Here is a 23365-nt window from a genome sequence, read left to right as displayed (position 1 = left end):
CCCTGGGCTTTACCACAACAGCCGCTCCCCGTGCCCTCACACAGCCCTCACCGCCCCCCGCCATCACCACCGCAGGGCACACCGGGACTTGTAGTCCTCGCTGGCGGGGATCCCCCTTCCGCTCCGGCCCCCGAGGAGGAAGGCGAACTACAACTCCCAGCATGTCTCGCGCACCGCCCCGCGCCAGCGCGATGCCCCGGGAGCCCCGCCCCGCCTGCCCGCCGGCTCGATCGGCGGCAGCAGGAGGATCGGGAGCGGGGCTGCCGCGGCCGCCGGCCCGGCCCGGCCCCCGTCGGCTTCCCCCGGCCGCGCCATGTGGCAGAGCATCGGGCTGACCCTGCTGGTGATCGTGGCCACGCTGGCCTGCGTGCTGCTCTTCATGCTGTGCGGTGAGAGCTGGGGCGCGGGGGGGCGGCTGCTGGCCCGGCTGCGGCGGGCGGTGCTGGTGCTCCCCGGCCGCCCTCGCACCGCCGCGCCGGGCTCGCAATCTGTGGTGGTTCCCCTTGGCTCCGATTGACTGAGGGAAGGAAAAGGGCACCGTGCCCCGGCGTGTGGGGGAGCGTGTGTGGTGCGCAGCGCCCTCTTCTCTTTGTTCCCGAGTCACTTCTAGCCTTGATATGCTGCCGGAACCTTACTTGGGTATTTAATTCGGCTTTTCCTCTGAAACTGAGGGCTTTTTTTAGTGATGGGTCTCCTGAGCAGTCACCCTGTGCGGATTCTACCGGTCTGAAATGCCAGTGATTGCCGGAAGTAAACTTGGGACTGGCATCCCTCAGCTTGTGAGAGCTGCTTGCTAGAATGGATTAAAGGCAGCTCTTAGGAGGTTTTCTCCATCTGCTGTGCCTGCAGTGAGAGGCCAAGGGGAAATGGCCTTGAACCGAGACAGGGGAGATTCAGATTAGATATGAGAAAAACATTTTTTCAGTGTTTGGGTGGTCGAGGATTGGAACAGGTTGCCCAGGGAGGTGCTGGAGTCACCATCCCTGGAGGTGTTCAAGAGGTGAATGTGGCTCTGGGTGATGTTTTAGTGATTTAGGGGTTATAGTGGCAGTGCTGGGTGAATGGTCGGACTGGATGATCTTAAAAGTTTCTTCCAACTTTGATGATTCATCCAAGACTTGCTTTGTTTGTTTTATTTCAATGGGAGGGATGACTTCCAGATCTGTTGGAGTTCTTGGAAGGTATCAGCAGTGCAGCGTGTGAATGTTGTGGCCAATATGCGGAACTTGGAGCTCTCAAAGTAAACAAAAACCACACCAGCAAATTCAAACTATGCCATAATATGTGATGGGAGTCTTGTGAGACTTAGAACCACTTAGAATCCTACCTTGCACCTTGGTGACAGGTGGGTTTACAAGTGGTCTCTGAAAAACTGAGGGAGCAAAATGAAGACTGATGTTTAATAGTTTAAAAACTGCTAATTGTTGTCAAAAGACAAAGCATTGTGAAAATATTTTGCATTATCAAGGAAGTGGATAGTGAAATGGGAAGTGACACTCACTATTAACATGTATGAAGTAAGGCACATAGAATGTGTGAAATGTATACACATGTATTTTGTGTGGAGAAATATAATGGAATCAAACTGAGTGGCTATTATCCCAAAGAGAGGATAAACTGAAGTAACTGCAAGCATTTTTCCAAAGTATCTCTGTAATGCTTTTGTAGCTAACAAACAGGCAAATAAAACATTAGAAGCCTGAAACAGGAGAGAAAATGTCATTGTACTGCTATAGGAACCATCTTGGTGCATGTGTCTCACCCAGTCTATTTTCTTGTTAAAGTGTATTAACTCATTAAAAAATTGAAATCCTAGTTTCTTTTTAAAAAGACAATTAAATTTCCTTAGCAATTCTTTGTTGAGAGCTGTGAAATTATTTCTGCATGAAGAAACTCTAAACAGGTTAGATCTGTCAAGACTGGAATAAGAGGAGATGGAGTACATGAAGTTAAATGGTCAAGCAACAGGCTGAAAACAAAAAAAATGCCCTTTACACAATGGGAAAATAATTTGCAAGCTCATTAGCAAGGAATATATTGGATGCTGAAACTTCTGTCATTTAAAGTTCCTGGAAGAAAGGTCAGCATCTTGGTCGTTGTCTTGGGTGAGGAAATCTGTGAAATACTGATAACTGGAACTGCAAGGCTATGCTTTGCTTGGTCTTGTGCTCTTTTCCTGCATGTCCTGTACTGTCTGTTGTTACAGACTAAACAGTGACCTAAGTAGATATTTATTCAAGTTTCTCTACCCTCATTAGGTATTGACTGGCCACTTTTCGACTTTTAGAAGATGCAGCGCAGTAATTGCTAGGGTTTTTATATTTAAGTATGCATATAAGATCTTTGCTTAGTATCTTGCTGAAAGAGTAATACAATTTTGCAACCTGCTGTTCAAGCTCAGAAACAAGCATCATTTCCCTCAGGCCTTTCTGTTTTTGTCTGTATATGACAAATGGAATTGAAATGCTAAGCACTAAATTTGGCTGCTAACATAATCATTTGCCTAGTGCTTTCTTGGTTAAAGAAAGCAGAAGTAATTAATAACTTTAAGTGGCTTGTAAATACCTAACTGTTTGGAGTTACATATTGGATATTCATTTTGAACTCTATGATTACTTTGCTTTGAATCCTTTATTATATTTTACTTTAATCAGTGTCAGACTTTATAAAATGACTGCTTAAAAGTCACCTAGATTTCAGATGTACTGAACACAGGAAGGTTGTGACACATTCATTGGGTTTTTTTGGGGAGGAATTTGAACCATTACCATGTTAGAAGTGTCTCAGTGGGATTTGATAGTGATTTATAGTATTTGTAATTATTTTTCAATAATTACAGCTCAGCATTTATTAATTAATTCATATTGGTTATACACTTATACTTTTCTTGCCATGGAAAATATTCAAGGAAAACAATGTCAAGACCACTACTAGGAAAAAAAAAAAAAGAAAAAAAAAAAGAGTACTTTGAACTTAGTTGTTTATCTGTGCTGGTGACAGGCAGTTTCCCTGGGAAGGCTGGAAAGAATAGTGACTTGTTGGTAAGAAGGTGGAGAAGAAGCTGCCTAAGTGCTGTGTGTGTGACAGGATATGAGCAAAGCCCAGCCAGTGAGACATACAAATTAATGGACAAATCTGACATAGAAAGGGCTGGATATAATCTGGAGTAAGCCTGATCTGATGATGAGAATATTTTCCAGCCATCTGACAAAAGGTGTTGAAACAGCCTTATGAGAAGAGGGGTAAAGAGTGTAAAGAGGTGGGACTTGGATTTTGAGTGGCTCATAAGAGGACACATGGTGTGATTGCCTGCAGAGAGTAATAAACTTAAATATCCAGGAAACATCCTGGGATCATGTGGGTTTCTGCCCATTCACATATGATGTGATAAGTGCTATCAAAACGTAAATAATGAGAAAAAACATTTATTTTACCATATATTTTCAAAGTGAAAAGACAAAATCCAGAGCACAAATTATCAGAAGTTACTCTGGCTGGTTCTTCAGCAGTGTGAATTAGGCATTTATGTCTGTAAATGTAGTTTGAATAAATGACCTGATTTCCTTTTCTTTAAAACATGTCTGGATGCTGGCAACTGCTACTTTCAGTGTTAATCTGAATTAGTTAAGAAGCAGGGGAAGCTTGCAGCTAGCATTTGTAAACTGATCACATCTGACATAGAAACCATTGAGGTACTGTAAACACAGCAGATTTTCAGCTGCTCTTTTAAAAGTGGGACTAAGATAACTTGCTCCCACTTTTTTTATTCCTACCTTTTCTGATTTTCTGGTGGTCTTATTGCTGCTTTTATGTATTCCATGTACTTCTGAGATGGGAGGAACTTGTAAATAGTCAAGGATATAGGATAAGATAGAATACCAGCCAAGGTGAATTCTAGTGCTGCTTACCTCTGTGTATTTGTTTTATTTTCCCAGTGTAGTAATGCATGAAGCCAAGTGAAATTGCCAAAGTACATTCACTGGAACAGATGGAAACGTTCATCTCATTTGGCAAAAGAGGCTAATGAAATGCAGATTGAGACATACAACCTTAAAATAAAAAATCATGTAACTCTTAAGTGCTGAAATGGATGTGTGGTTCACTTCACAAGTGTGAATTCAGTTGCAGATGGGAAAACGTTTCAGCCCTAAATTCTGATTGAATAACTTTTCTTTAATGCTTTGTTTAAACAGTTTTGTAACTATCTTCAGTGAGTGATTCTTGGGAATTACCTTAACAGATGAGGAAAGTCATGCTTGTTTAGACCACTTATAAAGAGAAAATATCCTTTAATTTGAAGTTGAGTTTTGAAACTGTTATAAATGGGAGATGAGAAGAAAGCCAGTTTCCTTTTGCTCGGTCAGCAAGCAGCAAGTGGTAGTGTTGCATTAAATGGGAGCAGATTTAAGGAACTGTGCAGAGCCAAGCACCATGTCACCTGATGTCCTCTGTTATCCCAGTGTCAGAGTGCTTCCTTCAGGCTGATCTTCTCCATAGCAAAGCTATCCACTAGGGCAGTCAGTATACTAGTGTTGCACTTTTTCAGAGATGTGGATGAAGTGGCTTGTGCATGGTTGCTGGAGTTGTCTAACACAGCTCAGAGAAGAACCCTGTTCTCACAAATTTCAGGTTAGCGTCTCTAGCTCCATTCTCATTTTTTTGCAGCTGTAGCTGCTTAGGATTTTCTGTGATGGACACTTCAGCATTTGAATATAGGCAACATTCACCATGGTGATACCCCAGTTCTAAATTAGTACCCATGTTCTGGCATGACAGGATCCTATTTTCAAATCAGTAGGGACACAGAAGTAAAATCATCTTGCAAGACTGCACAGGAATTCCTCAGCAGGGTCAGAACTGAAAGTTCAATCTTCTCTGGGTTGTGCAGTTATTGCATCACCGTCCTGCCTTTCTTGGTTTCATTTGTATTTCACATAAGAAAAATCAAGTTGCTTTTCCCCAGCACTCCATATTAACCCTGGGGTTTTCTTTAGCTTGCTTTTCCTGATTCAAATGGAAGAGGAAAATGTGCTCCAATAAAGAAAACTCAGTTAGCTGTTGCATACAAGACAGTGAACTGTGATTGAAATACATGGGCCTGAAACTTGTTATCCTTCACTTTTGGAGCGGGAGTAACTCTGTAGTTGGGTCACTGTTTCTTCCTTCCCCTTTACAAAGAACCAAGAGCTGATGTGGGAAGGAACAGAAAAAGTAGTTTTGATGAAGTCTAGTCAAATCATAAGATCTGTTTAACATCTGAAGTGCATGGATGTTACACACATCCTCTGTGTTAGTCAAAGGCTTTGACTCACAGCCCCATCTTCACAAACACATTGCATCGTGTTTTGTTAGAGACGGGTTGACATACTGATGGCACGGTACCAGGTGTGGCTTACATGTCTTTGCATGGCATCTGGCTGTGGCATTTTTGAGTGAGATGCTGGCTCCCAGCTTTTAATGAGTACTGAACTCTACAAAGCTGGGAGCTGCTGTTTTGCCCAGCTGCAAAACACTGGAAGATTGCAACACTGGATTCAGATATGTGCTACATCAAGAGCTGGATCCCTTGCTTTGTGCTGTGCTGATGTGTGTTTGACCTGGCTTACTGCTTTGAGAGGCAACTTCTTTCGCCAATTAGTGTAGAAATATGTATCATAGTCTGTATGTCATCACTGCTTGTTTGCTGAAGGCGTGTTGTGGGTGTGCTGTTTGGCTTCCACAGCCTGATTCCTTCAGTCAAGCTAAGGATGATTTTAAAAGGTAAATCAAATAGCTAAAGAAAATAAAGCAAGCACTGAAAGACTAATTCTAATGAAATGTTTTGTGTGTGGTGAAGCTAAACCAGTAGGACTTCTCTGAGAGCAGCTTGCCTGAACAGAGTGGAGGTGTTAGAGATGCAAACCCATGGTGTCAGTTACCTGTCCAGGAAGAGCTCTACAGCAAAAAACCTGCAAAGCTGAACTGAGCTACATATAGGCAAGAATGCCTAGAGATGCCTATTTTCCTTTTTTTGTGTGTGTATTTTAAATTAGTTTACTTTTTTCTTTTTAAACACAGTTCAGTATGGCACAGTGCTGGGTGTTACCATTTTGCAATATTCTTAAGAGAATCAGAAAGTAATAGAAAATGCATTGCCTTCTGATCAGAGACAATATGAATCTGCTTCCAGGCTTTGTGTCTGTGTGCGTGTGGTTTTGTTTAATGATGTATTTAGCGGATATTGTTGCTGGAGAGATTTTTTTCTTACCCAGAACGACTTATTCTTTAGTAGTCTGGTTATTTCCAATGAAATTCTTCTTTATTTAGTAACAGTGAGGTGACAGAGAGGCTCGGCTGAAGAGGCAGTCTTGATTTGGACAAGTGTGTTTGTTTTGGGATTTTTTTTTTTATTATTTTTTTTTAACTTTTCATCCAAGCTGGCACAGTAACTAGAGCAAGTGAAAGAAAGAAATCTTTCTACTTTGATTACTTTGTACGTAAAACGTTTCTGACACTGGCTAGGAGACCTTGTGAGGTTTTTGAAATTCTGGTTTTCAAGCCTGGTTGCCCTCCCACTATTACCTTTGGCTAAGCCTGTTGCAATTTTCTTTTCACCCCGGTGCACTGTGGTTTGTTTCACCTGCCTGTTACCACTGGTCTGTTTGTTTGCTTGCTAGAACCAATCTTGTTGTCTGATTATTTACACTGTGTTGTAGTCTGTGGCTATAGAGGTCCAAAGTCTATTTATGGTACTTGGGGTTTTGGATACTTAGACCATTCTGCTCTGCTCTCTAACTCAGACCAAGCACTGAAAAGAAATTAATGCTGTTTTTCTTGAGAGTGTGAATGAAGTTTGTTCATTCTTTAGTATTTCCCCAACACACACCCGGTAGTAATTCTGGGTATTAAGTAGCCTGTTTGCAGTGATAGAGGAATCATGTGGTTCACTTTATTTAGCTTAAGTTAAAATACATCCTTTTATGGAATGTTTATGTACACCAAATATACTGAAGTCATGCTTCTGTAAAGGGCCCTAAAACCCTTCTGGGATCACCCTGAATATTTTTGGCTCATCCTCCTCCCTCTCCCCTTTCAATGGAAGCACCTTCCGAAGAGCTGCTACCTCAGATTTTACTTCTGAAAGAAAAGAGAAGCCAAACTCAGCCACCTACCATCCTTTTTTTTTTTTTTTTTTTTTAGGTGCAAGAGAGTGTAATGCATTTGCAGGACATCAGATTCAATTTAATCACAAGTCATTTAATGACTTAGGTATTCATGGGAAATGAAATAGTTGTGTAGGCTCTAGGAATTAATTTAGATTATGAAAGGTTTTCATATAAAAGCTTGCCTTCAGTTTACTCAGGAGAAGAGGTTACTGAAGTTAAAGAAACTGCAGGATGTGAAAAGTATTCCAGGAAGAAGGAGAAGGGTGTGATCTTGTTTTTGTCATAAGGAATAAATTGCCTGTATTGACTGTGATTACAGAGGAAGAAGAAATACAGAGGTGCTGTGGTTATATAAATGTTATTTATTTATTAGTTAGTTAGTTAGGCTTTCTCCCCCATTTCTAATATGTCCTGTTATCCATTCCCAGAAGTCTACTTCTGCTGGAAGGTGTGTAATTGGGAGGACAGTTTTTCCCTGTAAAATAGGGCTCTTAATATCTGAATAGGTCAGCAGTATAGGCTTAAATAGCTGACAAGAACCGAACTGAGAATGGGACTATTAATATATAAACCTGTGCAGGCCAGATGGGTGTTGGTGTTCCAAGCAATGTTTGTATAGCATTTGTTTTCAATGTGCTGTTTAAATTTTGCTCCACTTAACTGTATTTCACAGAGAAGTTGTATTCCTGTTTGGTGGGTTCTCTTATAATGGAGATTCTGGCTTAGGTTTAGATATATTTATATCTGCTTTTTCAAGTTTTTTTAGTTGCCTGTTACAGAAACACTTAGACAAGACAGAGGATGAGGAGCAGCAGGTGTAATTTTTAAGATAGATTCTAGAAATGTGGCCATCTCGGCTCTTTATTTGCATAATTTTGGGACCTGGAGTATTTTAACAGTGGAGCAGAACATAGTTTTACCACAGAGCATTCATTTTATTTTAGTGGGATTTAGGCATGGTAAGGGATATCATGGAATTTGGGGAATGTGGTTTTCTAGTGAATATAAGGAAGATCATGTCCATTTCAGAATAGGCTTTATTATAAAATATATAAAATTAAAATAACTTGAAGATATGAACAAGTGTACTTAATAGTGATTATGTAATGCAACTTTTAAAATGTAATTTCCAGAATGGAGTGTTTGCTGGGTGAGGGGAGAAATTCTAGTGCTTTCACAGTGCCTGTGCAATGAATCCTTGAGTCCTTGTTTGAGATCTAACCACGGGACTTATCTTTTCCTGACAATTGAGACCTTTATCTGTGTGATGGCGATGGTGAGCACTCACCCACTTGATATGGCAGTTCAGTTTGGAATGTGTAGGGCTTTTCCTGGAGCTTAAATGTTGCTTCTGGATGAGGAGGAACTTTATGAAGTTGAGTTGGTTTTTATAGGACTGTAAAAAGGAGTGGATGTGTTGTGGAGGACTGTTTGGGTTGGCAAATAGAGGATGGGAGCGGATCAAAATTTTTTTCTCTTTTGTGATAAATTTTGCCGGAGAGCTGACTATCAATTTGTATGAAGTAACTAAGCACTACCTTTTTTCTTTCTTTTGCAGGATGGTATGTGGTCTGGCAATTGTTTTTGTCTAAATTCAAATTCCTGAGAGAATTGATAGGTGATACGGGGTCCCAGCAGGGAGACAACGAGCCTTCAGAAACTGAAACTGAACAGGAAACTCCGCCCTCTCATCCGAGAGGGAGACAGAAATCGGCTCGGCAGCGAAGGGCACCTACGGAAGACACGACTTAAAAGTACTCCACTGAACTTCTGAGTAACTGTGAATGGTTAACACCTCTGCACTGCATCCTCCAGTGGTGTGATCTTACTGAGAAACTGACCTGAGGTAACATTGATCCCTGTGAACCTGTGCTTCTGAGCTACCGATGGATGATGCTGCTGCGGTAGAGGTTCAGGGGGGGCTTCAGCAGCAAGTCACAGAATACTGGAAGAATGGAGGGGTGGAGAGAAATCTCCATCACAAAAATGCTGAGCTCCTGTATCTCCCGTCTAAGCACGCAGGTGAAGAACAGGTTCTGGACCATAGACTTAGCTTTTGCATTAGTCTGAACATAGTAAACATTTCAGACTTGAAATAGTTTATAAATTATTTTTTCTTTACAGCACTGTAACTACATCTAGTGAAACTGAGTTTTATTTCCTTAGGTGTATATGAATATATATATATATTTTTTCAACCTTGGGAAAGCACGGGAACTAAAAAATCAGTTGAAAGAATATCCTGCTTTAGAATGTATTCAAAAGTGAGATTTTAGTTAAGTTCTTGTATATATAAAAAGTATAAATGAAATATGAAAAAGCCTGTTAGGTGCACATGATTTGGAGGTTTTTATTTTCTCCCCTTTTTTAAAAAAAAAGGAGATGCAAAGAAATCAATTGGATGACAAGACCTGTTTTCTTGGTTTTGATATATAAGGAGGATTTTAAGTTAAACAGTCCTGCTAGGCTTCTGAATGTTTTTCCTGAACCTTTTACTCCAAGTCCAACCTGTGCTGGAGACGGGAAGGTACCTGGGTTATGCACTACTCACTGTTTCAAATTCTGAAGTGTCATCTTTGATATTTGGATATTGAGCACTTCTCTTAGCTCTCCTTGTACACCTTTACATCAGGTATTTGGTATCTAACATAACTTTTTCCTAGAAGCAGTTAAAACTCTCTTACCAGTTTGTCAGACATCGCTGGGACCCTCTGACAGTGTTCCAGCTGGGAGTTCAGTACCTCATGTTTGCTGGAGGACTTACGGATTTTTACCAGTAATCAGTAGTTGCTCCTGTTTTCTCTGAGGATGAGTTCTACAGCTATTTTGACATCTCACTTCAGAATGAAGAGCTCCACTTCTGTTTATCTAGCAGCTCTGAAGATTGATGCATGAGATTTTGGAAAGAGGAGGAACATGCATGTACCACCTCTGATGTGTGTATGAGAGAGAACTACCAACAGGTCTCGTCTTGAACAGCTTCAGTTTTCTCTCAAGGTTTGGATATGTGGTAGTGTTTGGATCACTGTTCCATGTATAAAAACTTAATCAGGACTTTAAAATTGGTCTTGTATTTTCAGCTGTTAAGAAGCTTAAACCTATGGCTTCCAGATTGTGGTTTTGTTCAGTTATCTGGCTAAAACCAGCAGCATTTAGGTTTTTCATCAACTAGGCCTACATCTGGGAAAAGAGCACTCTGTTAGTGCCTTTATGTTTTAGTTTGTCAGTTTTGAACAGTGATCAAAATCCAATGAGGGGCATTAACTTCTTAAAATTATTTGGATGTTTCAGTATTAAAATAGATAAAATAAGATCAGCCCTGACTTTCCATTGGAATCTAAAAGACTTTGTTTCATTTGCTAGCTTGTATATATTAAGCATAAGGTTACATTTTGAAGCATGGTTAGGCAGTGCTATACACATATCCTGTAAACACATGTTGAAATACTGATTGTCTCCTCCTCTGCCCTGTGTGCTGGCAAGGGAATGTCTCATGATGGTTGATTGTTTTTTCTTTTTTTCTCTCTTTTTTAGTTAGTAAAATTCCCATTTATTCAAACTGAGCAAAAGCAATCAGATTCTATTCCCTGCTGCTTTCAGTTTGCCTCACACAACTTAATGCCGCAATTTTCTTGTGTGCTTGTCTTGTCACATGGTGAGACTTTCAGTCTAGCAGTGCTAATCAAGTACTGAGACATTTTTCTTAAGAAATTAACATCTTTGTCTTAAGCTTTGCTAATATAGTAAGCTTTGCTAAGATAGGCTTACAATTAAAGATACTTACTCTGTACTGACATAGGATATTGACACTTCACTGCACTTCACTTTACCTGGACTGTAGTGCACAGAAGACAGCAAAAGGCTGATGCCTGTAGTGTCCCTGGCTAAAAAACAGTAACTTAGTCCCTGCTTCTAGGAGCTGTGAAGAAATGTGAAATTATGGCAATATACATGGCTAGTTCTGGGTAGCTCTGAAGGTGCAACAGTTAAGACTCTGGAGCAAGATAATGAAGGAGAAATCCGAGTGGGTTTGAATGCGGACACCAATCAAATATGCAATAAGATGGATGTGGAACCTCTGGGTAGCTCATCTGCTCTAGCCAAACAACTTTTTTCTCCCTTCCATGCTGTCTGTAGGTGTACATTTCACTCCCCAAAGTTATTTTCAGTCTCTTTCTTTTTTTTAAACAGCTGATGCTATTTTTTTTAATGTTGTTGTGATGTATCTGCCAATAACACTGTCTGCCTAGTGTATAGCTTTAATGATCTTACTAGTAGCAGGCCAAAGGTATATTATATAATGTGGTTTGGAGGACTTTTGAAATGCTAATGTCTTCCATCAAGGGATGATTTTTCTTGAAGGAAGCTGTAGTGAAATCTTTGTACAGGGCCCTTCATGCAAACATGTAAGAGCGAAGCTGTGTGTATGGGATGCATACCTGTGATAAGACCTGGGTTGTGATTGCTGGCAGTCACTCATGTCTTCAGGTGATGTTACCAGTGTCCTTCTGAAATGATAGTGGTGGGTAAGCACTTAAACTTTAATTCACCCGTCCAAGTCTGAAACCTTATGAAGGCAACAGGTGACACAGTTGGTCTTGTTTTGTTCAGTGGGATCTATTTTTAAAACTATTGCCTTATTGTTGCAGCCATTATCTTGAATGTATTTTGGGTTCATATTTTAAATATATCATCTTTGTTGCAGGGGCTGTGTAACTTTGAATAAGCAGTAATTTCCTGTGTTGTATGTGACAGTGTTGCAATTTGTGATCACATTGCTGCTTAATACCAGGTTTTACACTGAACTAGACCTGTGTATGTCCTTACTGTTTCATTTGGAAATGACCAGCATAAAGAATGTGTTCAGTGTGGTCATTTCCATCTTCAGTGTTACAGAACTGTACCTAAAGATTCTGTGGTTGTCTGTTTTCGTCATTAACTGTTCTTTTAACTGACTGCACAGATGAAAAATAAAGTAACCAAACTTGATATGAATATTTGATTTGAGTGATTTTCTGATTTTCTTTTTTGAATAGACTTTGGTCTGTAGAATTAGGCTGCTTGTTTGAGTGTGAAACACTACAAAAGAGGACTTATCAAAAGTCACATTCTAGCTGGTGTAATACCTGCATATGACTTCATTGTAAAGGGCAGGTTTGTGTATATGTTTGTTGTTAGTAAAGGTGTTTTTTCTGCCTTGTATCTTGAAAGTTGTAAATTCATTTTAGCAACTAAAAAACCCAAAACAAACAGCAAACCCCAAAGAAATCAAGCCACCTCCCCACTCTGCTTTTTTGATCTTTCTGAGATTGGTTGTAGACTCTAGTTTTTCTAAAGTAAGTGTCTTGGTGAAGTAGGAAGTTCTTATTTTGGAAGTGAAGATGTACAGGAGAAGGAAGTGAGAATGTACTTCATCCCTTACTGCTTCTGTTAAGTAAAATGCATACATTGTATCCTGGGTTATTTTATTTAATAATCAGACATTAAAAGAAGATTTTGAAGAAAAATCTTAAATCTCTTGAGAGAACAAACTGTTTTGCTGTTGTCCTACTCTTCTCACTTTTAAAAACAGGCAACTAATGGAGTGCAGCAAAATGTCTTGGTGTTATGTGACGTGAGCATCTGGGTCTTTTCACCTCAGAAAATTGGATTTTTATGTGGTGGTGTGTGTTGGGGGCTAATATTAGTGAGAACCATCAGTGATGGGCAACTGGTGTCAGGTGCATGTGAAACGTGCTTGCTTTTCTCCTTTGGCGCTGATCCCGAGGAACCCCTCTGTGGTCCGTTCCAGTGGGATGAATAAAGGTGCTGTTGTACAAGTTTGCCCCAAGTTAGTTCCATCAAAAGCTGTTTTAAGTGGTACTAAGCCTTCCCTAGGGGTTCCTGTGTACTATCAGGGTCTCCTGTGGCCTTGAGTCTCTGTAATTAAAATACACAATCTTCAAAAAATACGAACAGTTTTAACATCTTGCTTGGGTTATACTTACATGAACATTTTTTATCCATGATCAGACTGGAAGGTGGCAGTATGTGAATATGCTGGGCTTTATGTTCAATGTTCAAGACGTGAATATTGCTGTGTTCTTCATGTTGACCAGAAGCTCTTATGTTTTGATCATCCGTGGGTGTTTGTAATCACAGTGTTACCTCTTAAAGCTGGATGGAAAGGAGACTTTTTGGCACTGCTTCACAGCATCTGGGAAAAGGCTCTCATTTGGTCTGGGGCTAATGTTGACATATAGCAGTGTTGGACTCCAGGCAAAAGAATTATTTTCACACAGGGGAACACTGCTATCAAGTATGTCTTGGGCTCTATTTTCCATATGTTTCCATTCACAGGGCTTTTCAGTTTCCATAGTATGAAATGAATAGCACAAATGTTCCTTTAACTTTGGTAGCTGAGAGACTCTAGTATGTAGGGAAAGATGGGGTAGGACCATAATGTGGCCACACTGCAGTTGCTGTCAAAGTATTGTACATGTACTATTTGTGGTGTACCTGCCTCTGCTGGCTTGTTTTGTGTGTACTGCCATCATGACTCTCCCCAAATGCTGGCAGTGTACTTGAACTGAGAAGGGGAAGAAAAAGATGTGGGATCTGTGGCCTGAGAGGTCTGAATCCTTCTCCCTGGGTCTGGGTGTGCTGAACATTTCAGGCAGCTGACTTCTGTCCACACTACTAAAAATTCAGCCTTCTAAGCTGGTCACAGTGAAGTTTCAAAATGAGAAGTTGCATGAAACCTGTGTCTTCCTCAGAGCACTGCAAAGGAGAATACCTTGCTTCATGTCATATCTATTTCCTCTCCTCTGCACTAGAGTATTTTGACATCTTCTATAGGGAGTCGAAAGCCTTTTGCCAGCAAATTTGTTTGTTCACAAGTAACACAGGCTGGGGCTTAAAGCAGGTTTTGCTACTACTGTGTGCTGAGTTGAACCACTGGGGCTGTGTCAACGCTGAATTTTTTGTTAAACTCAATCTTTTAACTTCCTAGCACAGTACCCTGCTCTTTCTTATTTAAGGAGTTAATCAGGAGCCTTCTGTCTTTGTGAGAACTTCTTGTTTATTTTGAGTTAATTGCAGTTCCTGTGGCAAATGAGTCTTTTTGATGCCAGATAGATGCTCAGCTGTTAGCCCTTAACATGTTTAAAAATGTTAGGCAATTTCTGTGCTGTGGTGGAATGCATCAAAATCTGTCTCCTGCAGACCGCTTGTTTCCAACATGACTGGTCTTAGTTTTTATAAATATAAAGAGTTGCTCCCCTCAGATTCTGGAAAGACCCTGCTTTGAGAACATCCTCAGGAGAATCAAGAGATGCTGCCTGGTGACCTGGGTGGTTGCAAGAGGGCTGAGCTTGGTGCAGGGTGCAGGTGTCTGCAAGGCATAGGCAGAGGATGTGCTTAGCTTGGACATGCGAGGTCTGCAGCATCTCTTGTAATCTCATCTCAGCAATGATGATAATCCCCTAAAGCCCTCTCATGTTGGTGGCTGGATGACACCACATCTGCTGTGACTTCTGATCCTGGCACAAGTTGATTTTTGGTTTTCCAAGAACAGAAGCAGTCTGATCAACCTCTGGTGTCACTGGGTTGGGGGCACATTGTCAAACACTAACCAGCAGGGGTACTACTGCCATGTGGGGAAACCTTCATCTTTCCTCCAGGCCAGCACAGAGGGCATGCCAAGGCAGGGAGCCGTGTATTTCATTTTGTAGCTCTTTTTTTTTTTTTTTTTTTTTTTTTCCCAGGTCTTTTACTGAGTTTCAGTGTTTCTTTATTTTCCAAAATCATAGAAACACAGAATGGTTTGGGCTGGAAGGGACCCTAAAGATCATCTAGTTCGAACCTTCACTGACATGGGCAGGGACGCCTGCCACTAGACGGGGTTGCTCAAAGCACCATCCAACCCAACATTTTCAAGGACGGGGTATCCCCAGCTTCTCTGGGCAAAATCACGAGGTTCATTTAACATTCGTGGCACTGAAATATTAGCAGTGACACTTATTGCAGCCTTAGTTTTTACATTTTCCAAAAGATTCACATACTGAGAGTGGACCTGATTTTGCTTCTCCTTGTTCCCTGCTTCCAGGATGTCCTCACGTTTCTCCTGAGCCCTGAAGTGATGTCATAGATAGTGGAAAACGCTTATCTCTGAACCGGACACTGCAGAATCGGTCTGAAATACTAAATAAAGAAATAGGGAGTAAAATCCTGGAGGGTTTTAGTAGCCAGTTTGGGTGGGAAGGGCGTGTGTCACCACTAGATGGCACGGGCCGCCAGGCTTTGGGGACGGTTGTCAGGGCCGATGCTGCTGAGCTCCTTTGCGGGTGCTGTTGCGCTTATTATTTTTTTTTTTATTTCTATTAATAATAATTCTGCTGTTCTTTAGTGGGTTTGGGAAGTACAAGGGCAGCTGCTTGTAGGAACTGAGCCTGCTTCTTGTTTGGCTATATGTTGCATGCCAGAAATTCTGTGGGGATGCATGGAGCCTCGTGTCTAGGGGCAGTGGTGCGTTGCTTTACTTTGTAAAGGAAAGTGAGCTCAAACTATCTGCTTCAGGAAGGGAGGTCTCAAAAATGCCAAGAGAAGTCTGCTTTTCTTAACTCTCACTGTGCTGAAGAAAAAAAAAAAAAAGCAAAAAAGAAGCCTACAAAACACCACAGCAGCACTTCTTAGAGTTACAAACATATTGTACCAGCGTTTACAGCAGCTTAAGAAAAGTATTGGTTTTGTGGGGGTTTTCCCCAATCTGATGGCAAGGGCAAGCTACCTGCTGTCCAGATCTCTTCAAAACCAGTTCTTGACAGTGCATCCTCATGCTTCTCACAGTTGAAATGTGATATAACATTCCATCCCATCAAAGCTGGTCTAAATCCTGCTAGTTACTGAGCAGGTAAAACAAGGGCTCATGATCAGCTTACTTTAAAATCTTCTCCCAAAGTCTTATATTAGTATTAGTCCAATAGAAGCCTACTATTAGTATAAAATATAATATTAATAGCACAATATTAATATTAGGCTTGGGGACAGAGAGCCTGTGTAACATCTTCCATGCATTAAAGACCAAAATTCTTTGAAAAAATTAGTTTTTTTCAAAGGGGATACAGATATGGTGGGAGCCTTGTTGAGTTACACTGCTGATGACTGTATTTAGGCTAAGGGAGAAGGAAGCACTTTGTTGCACAGGGCTTTGGAGAAACCTATTTTCCCTTTATTGAGTCCCTCATTTATTACTCAAGACTTTTAGTGAGTCCCCATTAGCAGATCTAGCATTTACACTTAGACATTTGCTGGCATTAAAAACAAACAAACAAACAACTTTTTTTTTTTTTTTTTTTTAGTCTGTGTGGCTTGCCAGGGAAATTCAGGCTTATTCCAGCTGTGCAGGTGTGTGCCTGAGGAGTCTTCATCTGCTGTTTGGATCTGAAGGGCTGCTGCTCTTGTGTTAGTGATCTCTAGTGCTTGTGAGACTGTGGAAGTCAAATCTGAGATCAAATGCTAGGATTAAAAATTGGGTTGTCTGTAACACCAAAGTAGGGTTGAGGGAGGCCCTGGCTCTTACACCACTCCTCTGCCTGCCAGCAGGCAGCTCCATGGGGAGCACAAATGCCACTGAAAGTAGGTGCTTGCCAATGCTCTGGACCACTGCAGCTGTGGCCACCCACCCATCCTGCTTGGACAGGAGGAGGAAGCCTCTGCCCTGTGGCCAGCAGGAGGAAGAGCTGAAGCCAACCTTTTGTATGTGTGGTGTTTAAGGCTGGAAAAGATAGGGCTTCTATCTTTCTCTTGTCCAGTCCATGGCTGACTAGCCAGGATCAATCTACAAAACCAGGAAATGTTTTAGTGATGCTGTATTTTGTCCCTTCTTCAAGACCCTTGCTCTCAGTTCATGTTAGGTGAGATGTGCTCATCATCAACACTTTAACCAGGACTGGAGGATGTTTCAAAAGTAATTATGATGGACAGCAGGGTGAGCCTGTCCTAAGGAAGAAAGTGCTAGTATGAGAGGATTGTGGTGGGGGTGGCGGGTTCAGTGCATGCTTCCCGCTCAGGAAACAACACAACAGACTAAGGACACTGTTTCAAGGTACAGGTACATGACAGGAGCAGTGTCTTTTCTAGGACCACCAAGCACTTACTTCAGTGGTGGCTACAGCAACACATTTTGTGGGATGCCCCACATGTAGATAAACACTTCACGCTTACATTGCAGATAAAGGAAGCCTGCAATCTACTGCCAAAGATATAATAAAGATAAGGTTGTGCACCTGCAGACACCAACTAATGGATACTTCCATGGGCAAATCCCAAGTTCATGGGATAACGAGAGGTTTAGTCAGTGCTGTGTTTCCTAACACCCAATATCCAATGATTGTGAGCACTAGGGAGAGCTGGCCTGCAAATGTATCCTAAGCAGATGCACCTGCCCCTTCAGAATGAGAATATGGAGCTGTGTGATCCATGGTCTGAGCTACCTGGGAAGTTCTTCCTTTCTTAAATATTGTCAGGCTGATAGCTAGAAATGCCCAGAGAACAAAACCAATGGAATACATACACATCCCCTCAACTAAAAAGATATCCAACACTGAGGGAAGAAAACCCTTCCTTTGTTTCACAAGCAGCTGTCATATTCACTGCTATGAACAGTCAGTAAGAAGCCAGCACTCAGTACAGCACATGGGAGGAGATGGAAGCCTTTCCTCCTTGGGATGCCCTGCACATGAGCAGGACCAGCAGAGATCCAAGCTGGGCTCTGCTTTTGGGCTTTGAGCTGCAGCCAGCAGGTATGAGGCTGTCCCACCCTCCTGTAGCTGATTTCATCTGTGTAAGGAAGCTGTGAAGACTTAATGAGTTCCTACTTGTTCAAAAGGTATTATTTGTTCTTCACCTAAAATACATGAGCTAGAGACAAATCAGCTGCTGTGTGTGTGGAGAGAGCTTTAAAAATAGATATCAGCTGGTGATGGAGCCACAGCTGTGGCTTTTGTGTATGTAAGGCTTGCGTCTTCATCATTGAGCCTGTGGACAAGCAGCATTGCTGAGGAACAGAGTTTGCTTAAAAAGCCTTCTAGCTGCTTGTCACACAATGTTCTCCTGGGAAACCATGGGTGCATTCATGTAGGAAACCTTGAATTTCACTTTTCTACTTGATTGGCTCTTAAAGGATGAGAAACTGAGCAATGATCACAGGGCATGGAGATTTTATGCTCTGTTGCCTTGCCTGGAAGTAGAGGTTGGCATTTTCTGCTGAAGATATTACTTGTGAGTAACTTATATGGATCAGATAGGTTGCTTTAAAGATTTTGGCTTGCTGTAGAAGAGATGCCACTCTAGGCTCCTGTGTCTGCCTATTATGGGAATTTCAGCAGAAAAACTTAACTATAGCAGGGGCCCTCTGATAAGCAGCTGATGAGCTGTAATGGCTCCATATGAAATGTATGAATTATGGGATTTCCCCCCATGCTAGAACAGCCTGAGGCAGAATGACTTGCTGGAAAACCAGTCAGCTGCAGGGCTCTGGATTGTATGGTAATACCAGTATCCTGTGTTGGCCTCCAAGTGGGTGCTTTTGTTTTATCCAGTAATGTGTTGTTTGTCTGTGGGGCTGAAGTAGGTTAGGAGTATCTTGATGCTTCTCTATCTGGTTAACAGCTAATGAGCACAGTGCCTAAATGCCTGACTCTTTATTCCTGTGCTGCCACTGCAGGTCACAGCATAGGCAGTGCTTGGCTGATACAAGGCTTTACTTGTGTCAGTAGATACTGCATCGAGAATAAACTCTTTAGAAGAGTTTATTCTTCAAATATTGTGAAGAGGAAAACAAAAATGTGTAATCTCTTTCAGCTGGATCTACATACTCACCATGTAAGGTACTTACTATTTGCAGTTGTGTCCTCCTCATTCCCATATGAGGAGAAAACCAGACAAGAATGGGGTGAGGCATATGTGCTGGTAAGTGGAGAAGCAGTCAGAGTAAGTGAAAAATACTTACACAAAATGTTTCTAACTAGAAAAAGAAACCAAATTCACTTTGTCAGAAAATAATTTTGAAGCCAACACTTCAAAACTAAGAGTTATTCTGTCATTTGACTCTCCTTTAGCTTCTCAGTGATTCCACCCTTCCTGTGCCAAAGGCCACTTAACCTGACATCTGGTGCATGTTCTTCGTGGAAATGAGTGTCTGACTGCATGTTACACTTTTCCAGCAAGGCAGAGATATATACGGATTGCTTACGGAGGAGAGCTAAACCTCACCTATCAAACACCTCTGTGGCCTTAAGGAAATCTGCCTCATTTTCCTCTTCTCCTGTGTTTCTCTGCTCTGGTACAATGAAGAGCAACCTAACCCAGGAATCCTTCCGGCTGGGAGCTCCTAAGCAAGGAGCTCTGTAACCACCTGGACTTTGCACTGCTACAAGTGCAGAGCTGGTAAGAAAACTGCTGGAGAGTGGAGGCATGGAGGTGTGAGTTACCTGCATGTCCAGCTTCTCCCCCATCTGGCACAGAGCATGTTTTAGTTGATGGGACTTTAGAGCCAGGGCTGATTACAAAGCCTGCAACCATCTGATGGGGGAGGTGGCGGGACTGGGGATACTCAGCTTGGATGTGGGTTGTGACATTTTCTGGCTCAGGCTCCAAGAGTGGCCTGACTTGCTGAGCCCTCGGGACCAGTGCTTTGATGGTACCAATACCAGCTTCAGGCTTGGTGGGCTGGGGGGAGTCCATGAGTTTGTACAGTGTTTTAGTGTTCAAAAGCTGTGCATGTGGCCCCACCAAGCTTCAGGAGGTGGATCTCCAGGTAGTATTCATCATCCTCAAAATTTAGGAGTGTGTAATGTGGTCATTTGCACATGAGCTGCTTGTCTCAGCTGCCCTTGAAGATGTAAGAAAATGCAATTGATCATTGGAGCCCTTTGAGGATATATCTCATCCTAAAGTAGATTTAATCATATAGATTGGACTCTAATCAGCTTAAAGGGGGCTCTGATGATATTTCACATGCAAATGTCTTTAGATTGGCAGGGAGGATGAATAGCATCTGAGGTGTCCCACACTGAGAGTAGATACAGACTAATCCAAATTGAGGCATTTCTGAACATCACCACCCCCACGGAGGGAATGAGGAAGAAGCTTTCTTATTTGTGTATCTTGGTGTCTTGGGCAACTCTGCTTCTTGGATGGAACCAGTGGTTCTGTGTAATGCTTGCATTTGAGGGACCTGTGGGTTTCCACCTTCTCAGGAGCAAAGGCAGCTCTACCTGCTGCTGTTTCAGGGTGCAATGAGGTGTCCTGTACACTGTAGCCCTACTCTAGCAATGCCCATTTGGTCAGTGTAGCAATTCCCATGAAAGTGATACAGGTTTCCTGCAGGGCAGTTGTGCTTATTCCTTTAGTACATCTGTGAGCAGACAAGTGAAAGCTGTGTCTAGAGCAGCAAGGCCTGATAACTAACTGCAGGTCAAGCACTGCAGAATGCACATGCTCATTCATCAAAAATTAATTTCTCTTTGAAATGCCTCATGAAGAAAAGGTAAGTTAACTTCTCCCTTTCTGGAATGCAAGTTAATTACAGGTACCTGTTTCCAGCTCAAGTCACCTCCTGAGATAAAAGGCTTTTGGGTGGGCTGCTCCTAACATCCCTCATAAAAACAAAGCATAGGGTGAAAAACCAGTAAAAGTCTATTTTTTCTTTTTCATGTTCATGGCTACTCACCCTTGTGGCTTTTTCTCTTTGAGCTTGACTGGGAATAAAGGAGGACTTGAATCACAGCACAGCAAAATGCTCTGGGGTCCTCTAACTGCACAAAAAAAAAGTAAGATTTACTTTGATTCCTTTCTGTAAGAAAATTTAAAGCTGGAGCAGGTTTTTTCTTTTTCTTTTCTTGTCCTCTGTTTTCCTCCAGATTTTTCTGCTTGTCCTTCACTGTAACCTTCATTTAACCATGGTTAAGTCTACCTTCATATAAATAGCAGATGCTCCTGGGACATTGTTATTGCGCTTTCCTGGTTGGCAATGGTTTGGGCAGCCCTGGCTACAGTGTTGAGCAAGATAAAGCTGGCTAAGTAGGAAGCTGTGAAGGGCCTCTTGAATCTGGTTTCCTGCAGCTTCACATCAAGGAAAGGGCCCTGATCGCTCTTTCTGTAATTAAGGGAAATTACATGTAAGGAGAAAACTGTCCTCCTGATCTCAGAGGACAACTCCCTCCACGCAGCATCAGGATTTTTACATTCCCTCCCTTGGCTGACAGGAGCCAATACTCCGTGGGCACGAGCCTGCACAGAACCAGGGAGTGGTGATTTTTTCCCTGTCCTTATGGAATGTGTAACCCTCTGGGAGCCCACTGCGGGCAGGGGCTGCAGATGCTGCTGTTCCTGCTGCAAAGCCGAGGCAGATGAGCTGATGAGCAGATGAGCTGAGCTTCGTGGATCTCCTGGAGACCTGAGACTTCGTGTTCCCAGCTCCTGGTTTTACCACAGTCAGCCTGGTGCGTCGCATTGCTGCATGTACAGAAGGAGCTATCCTTTCTCTTGGTGTTCAGCAGAGAAAAAGAAACCCCTGTCAGGGCGGTGGTGTGGATGCCGAGCCCACTGCAGCTGCAGCAGTGCTCCTTAGGCACTTGTTTCCCAGGCTCTGGGCTTCACCCTCGGCAGGGACTGGGAGCACTCATGGAGATGGAGAGGCCAATAGCAACAAGGTGAATTCCTGTGAGGAGCATTGACTTGGTGGACTTTTCCTGTGGGGGCCAGGGCCAAATGTTAAACCCAGAGAGGTGCAGAAAGAAGAAAGCAAACTGCAGCTCGATTGTGGGTTGAGCCAAGCCTGATGCTGTCTGCCGAAAATACAGAACTGCAGCACAAACTGCTGTGAGGAGGTTACTATTGCAAATTAAACCTCAGGGGAGATGGGAAAGTGATCTGCTCATCCGTGCCTCTCCCTCTGAGCATTGTAGTTTCTGTTCAGCAGTCCACACCTGAGAGCAAAGACTGTTTCTGCAGAGACAAGAGTTTATCAGGAGGCACAAAGAGCTTTTGCCCATGGGATGGGCAACTACTGATTTTCTTCTGCTCTGAGGACTGAAGAGGAGGCCTCTACAGCAGCTGGCAGTGTGCATGTCCAGACTGTGCCCTGAAACTTTGATCTGAAACTAATCCTTGTCGGTCCTTTGCTCTGGGAAGCCATCTCTAAGTGGTCCTAGCCACTGACCTGGGAAGTGGGGCGATGAAGAGCACCCTGATCTGAACCCAGCAGCTTCCCAGGAGATCAAATGAATGCCTCGGGGAGGTGTTTCTTCCAAGGTCGAGCAGCTGACTGCCTGTTTCATACCCTGCATAACACACTGGCACTGAAGTCTAAATATGTGAGTTTTGAATAGAGAGTGATGTACTTGGGTTTCCTAAATGAATCCAACAGCTGGCATGGTCAGGCCTTGCTCGTGATGTGAACTCCACTCCAAATTTAGCTCTAATTTAATCAAACTAAAATTGCCTCTAGGCAGTACATCAGAGGAAAAATGAAGTAGTAGAAGTTACTGAGAGTCTGTGCTACCCCTCATGCAACCTCCCAGGAAGTCAATCATCATTCCTGCACTCTGTGAAGTCAACAGATTTATAAGAGGGCTGGATTTGATATTTTACCTGCTGCTGTTCACTTTATGCAGGTACTCTCAAGCTTGGGCTTCAATGGCCTCTTCAAATCAGAATTTCTGAGAAGGACTTTGCAGCACTAGATGCAACTGTATCTTTGCTGGGATGCTGAAAAGCCACACATCTGTATCTAGGCTCTTAGACAGAGAAAGCTGCTGTCATAGGTGGAATTTGGGTGCAAGTAACAACAAATAATTATTTTTTAAAATACCCCAAATATACATTATCTAGACAGTCTATCTCTGGGACAGGAAAACCTTCTAGCAGAAAAAGGGCTCCACTGAGTTAAGAAAGATACACATATGCAGCTTTTGAAACAGCCAGTGTACAGGCTAAGTTGAAATGAATGAACAGGCATATTTTGGAATAGGGAAGAATGCTTTGAGTTGTCTTCTGTGACTGGCATGACCCTGGCTTTGCCCTGGAAATGTTTCTGTCTAAATGTTGACTAAAGCTGTGGACATCATGAGAGGATAAAAGGCAAGGGAAGGTTAAGAACTACTGTCTTGATCTGGACATTCGTGGTTGGGTTCTTTTTCCCCTTGGACTGAGACTGATGAGAGAGAGGCAGTTTTCTC

General features: G+C 42.3%; 1 protein-coding gene across 1 annotated transcript; it reads left to right on the top strand.

Annotated features, from left to right (window-relative positions):
- The first annotated feature begins 212 nt into the window (after positions 1 to 212).
- On the top strand, positions 213 to 12142 carry SMIM13 (small integral membrane protein 13). The gene is made up of 2 exons (XM_058832831.1): positions 213 to 389; positions 8704 to 12142. Exons 1-2 carry the CDS (start codon positions 314 to 316, stop codon positions 8895 to 8897), a joined length of 270 nt encoding a protein of 89 aa, XP_058688814.1. The 5' UTR covers positions 213 to 313; the 3' UTR covers positions 8898 to 12142.
- The last annotated feature ends 11223 nt before the right edge of the window (positions 12143 to 23365 follow it).

The sequence above is a fragment of the Poecile atricapillus genome, chromosome 2 (genome assembly GCF_030490865.1).
Source record: "Poecile atricapillus isolate bPoeAtr1 chromosome 2, bPoeAtr1.hap1, whole genome shotgun sequence".
NCBI classification, from domain to species: Eukaryota; Metazoa; Chordata; class Aves; order Passeriformes; family Paridae; genus Poecile; species Poecile atricapillus.
The sequence above is the reverse complement of the archived record's forward strand: the minus strand, read 5'-3'. Positions and strand labels throughout refer to the sequence as shown.

Coding starts and splice junctions, on each gene's coding strand:
- SMIM13 (XM_058832831.1), top strand. CDS start 314: ATGTGGCAGAGCATCGGGCTGACCCTGCTGGTGATCGTGGCCACGCTG. Junction 390..8,703: donor GCTGCTCTTCATGCTGTGCG/GTGAGAGCTGGG, acceptor TTTCTTTTGCAG/GATGGTATGTGGTCTGGCAA.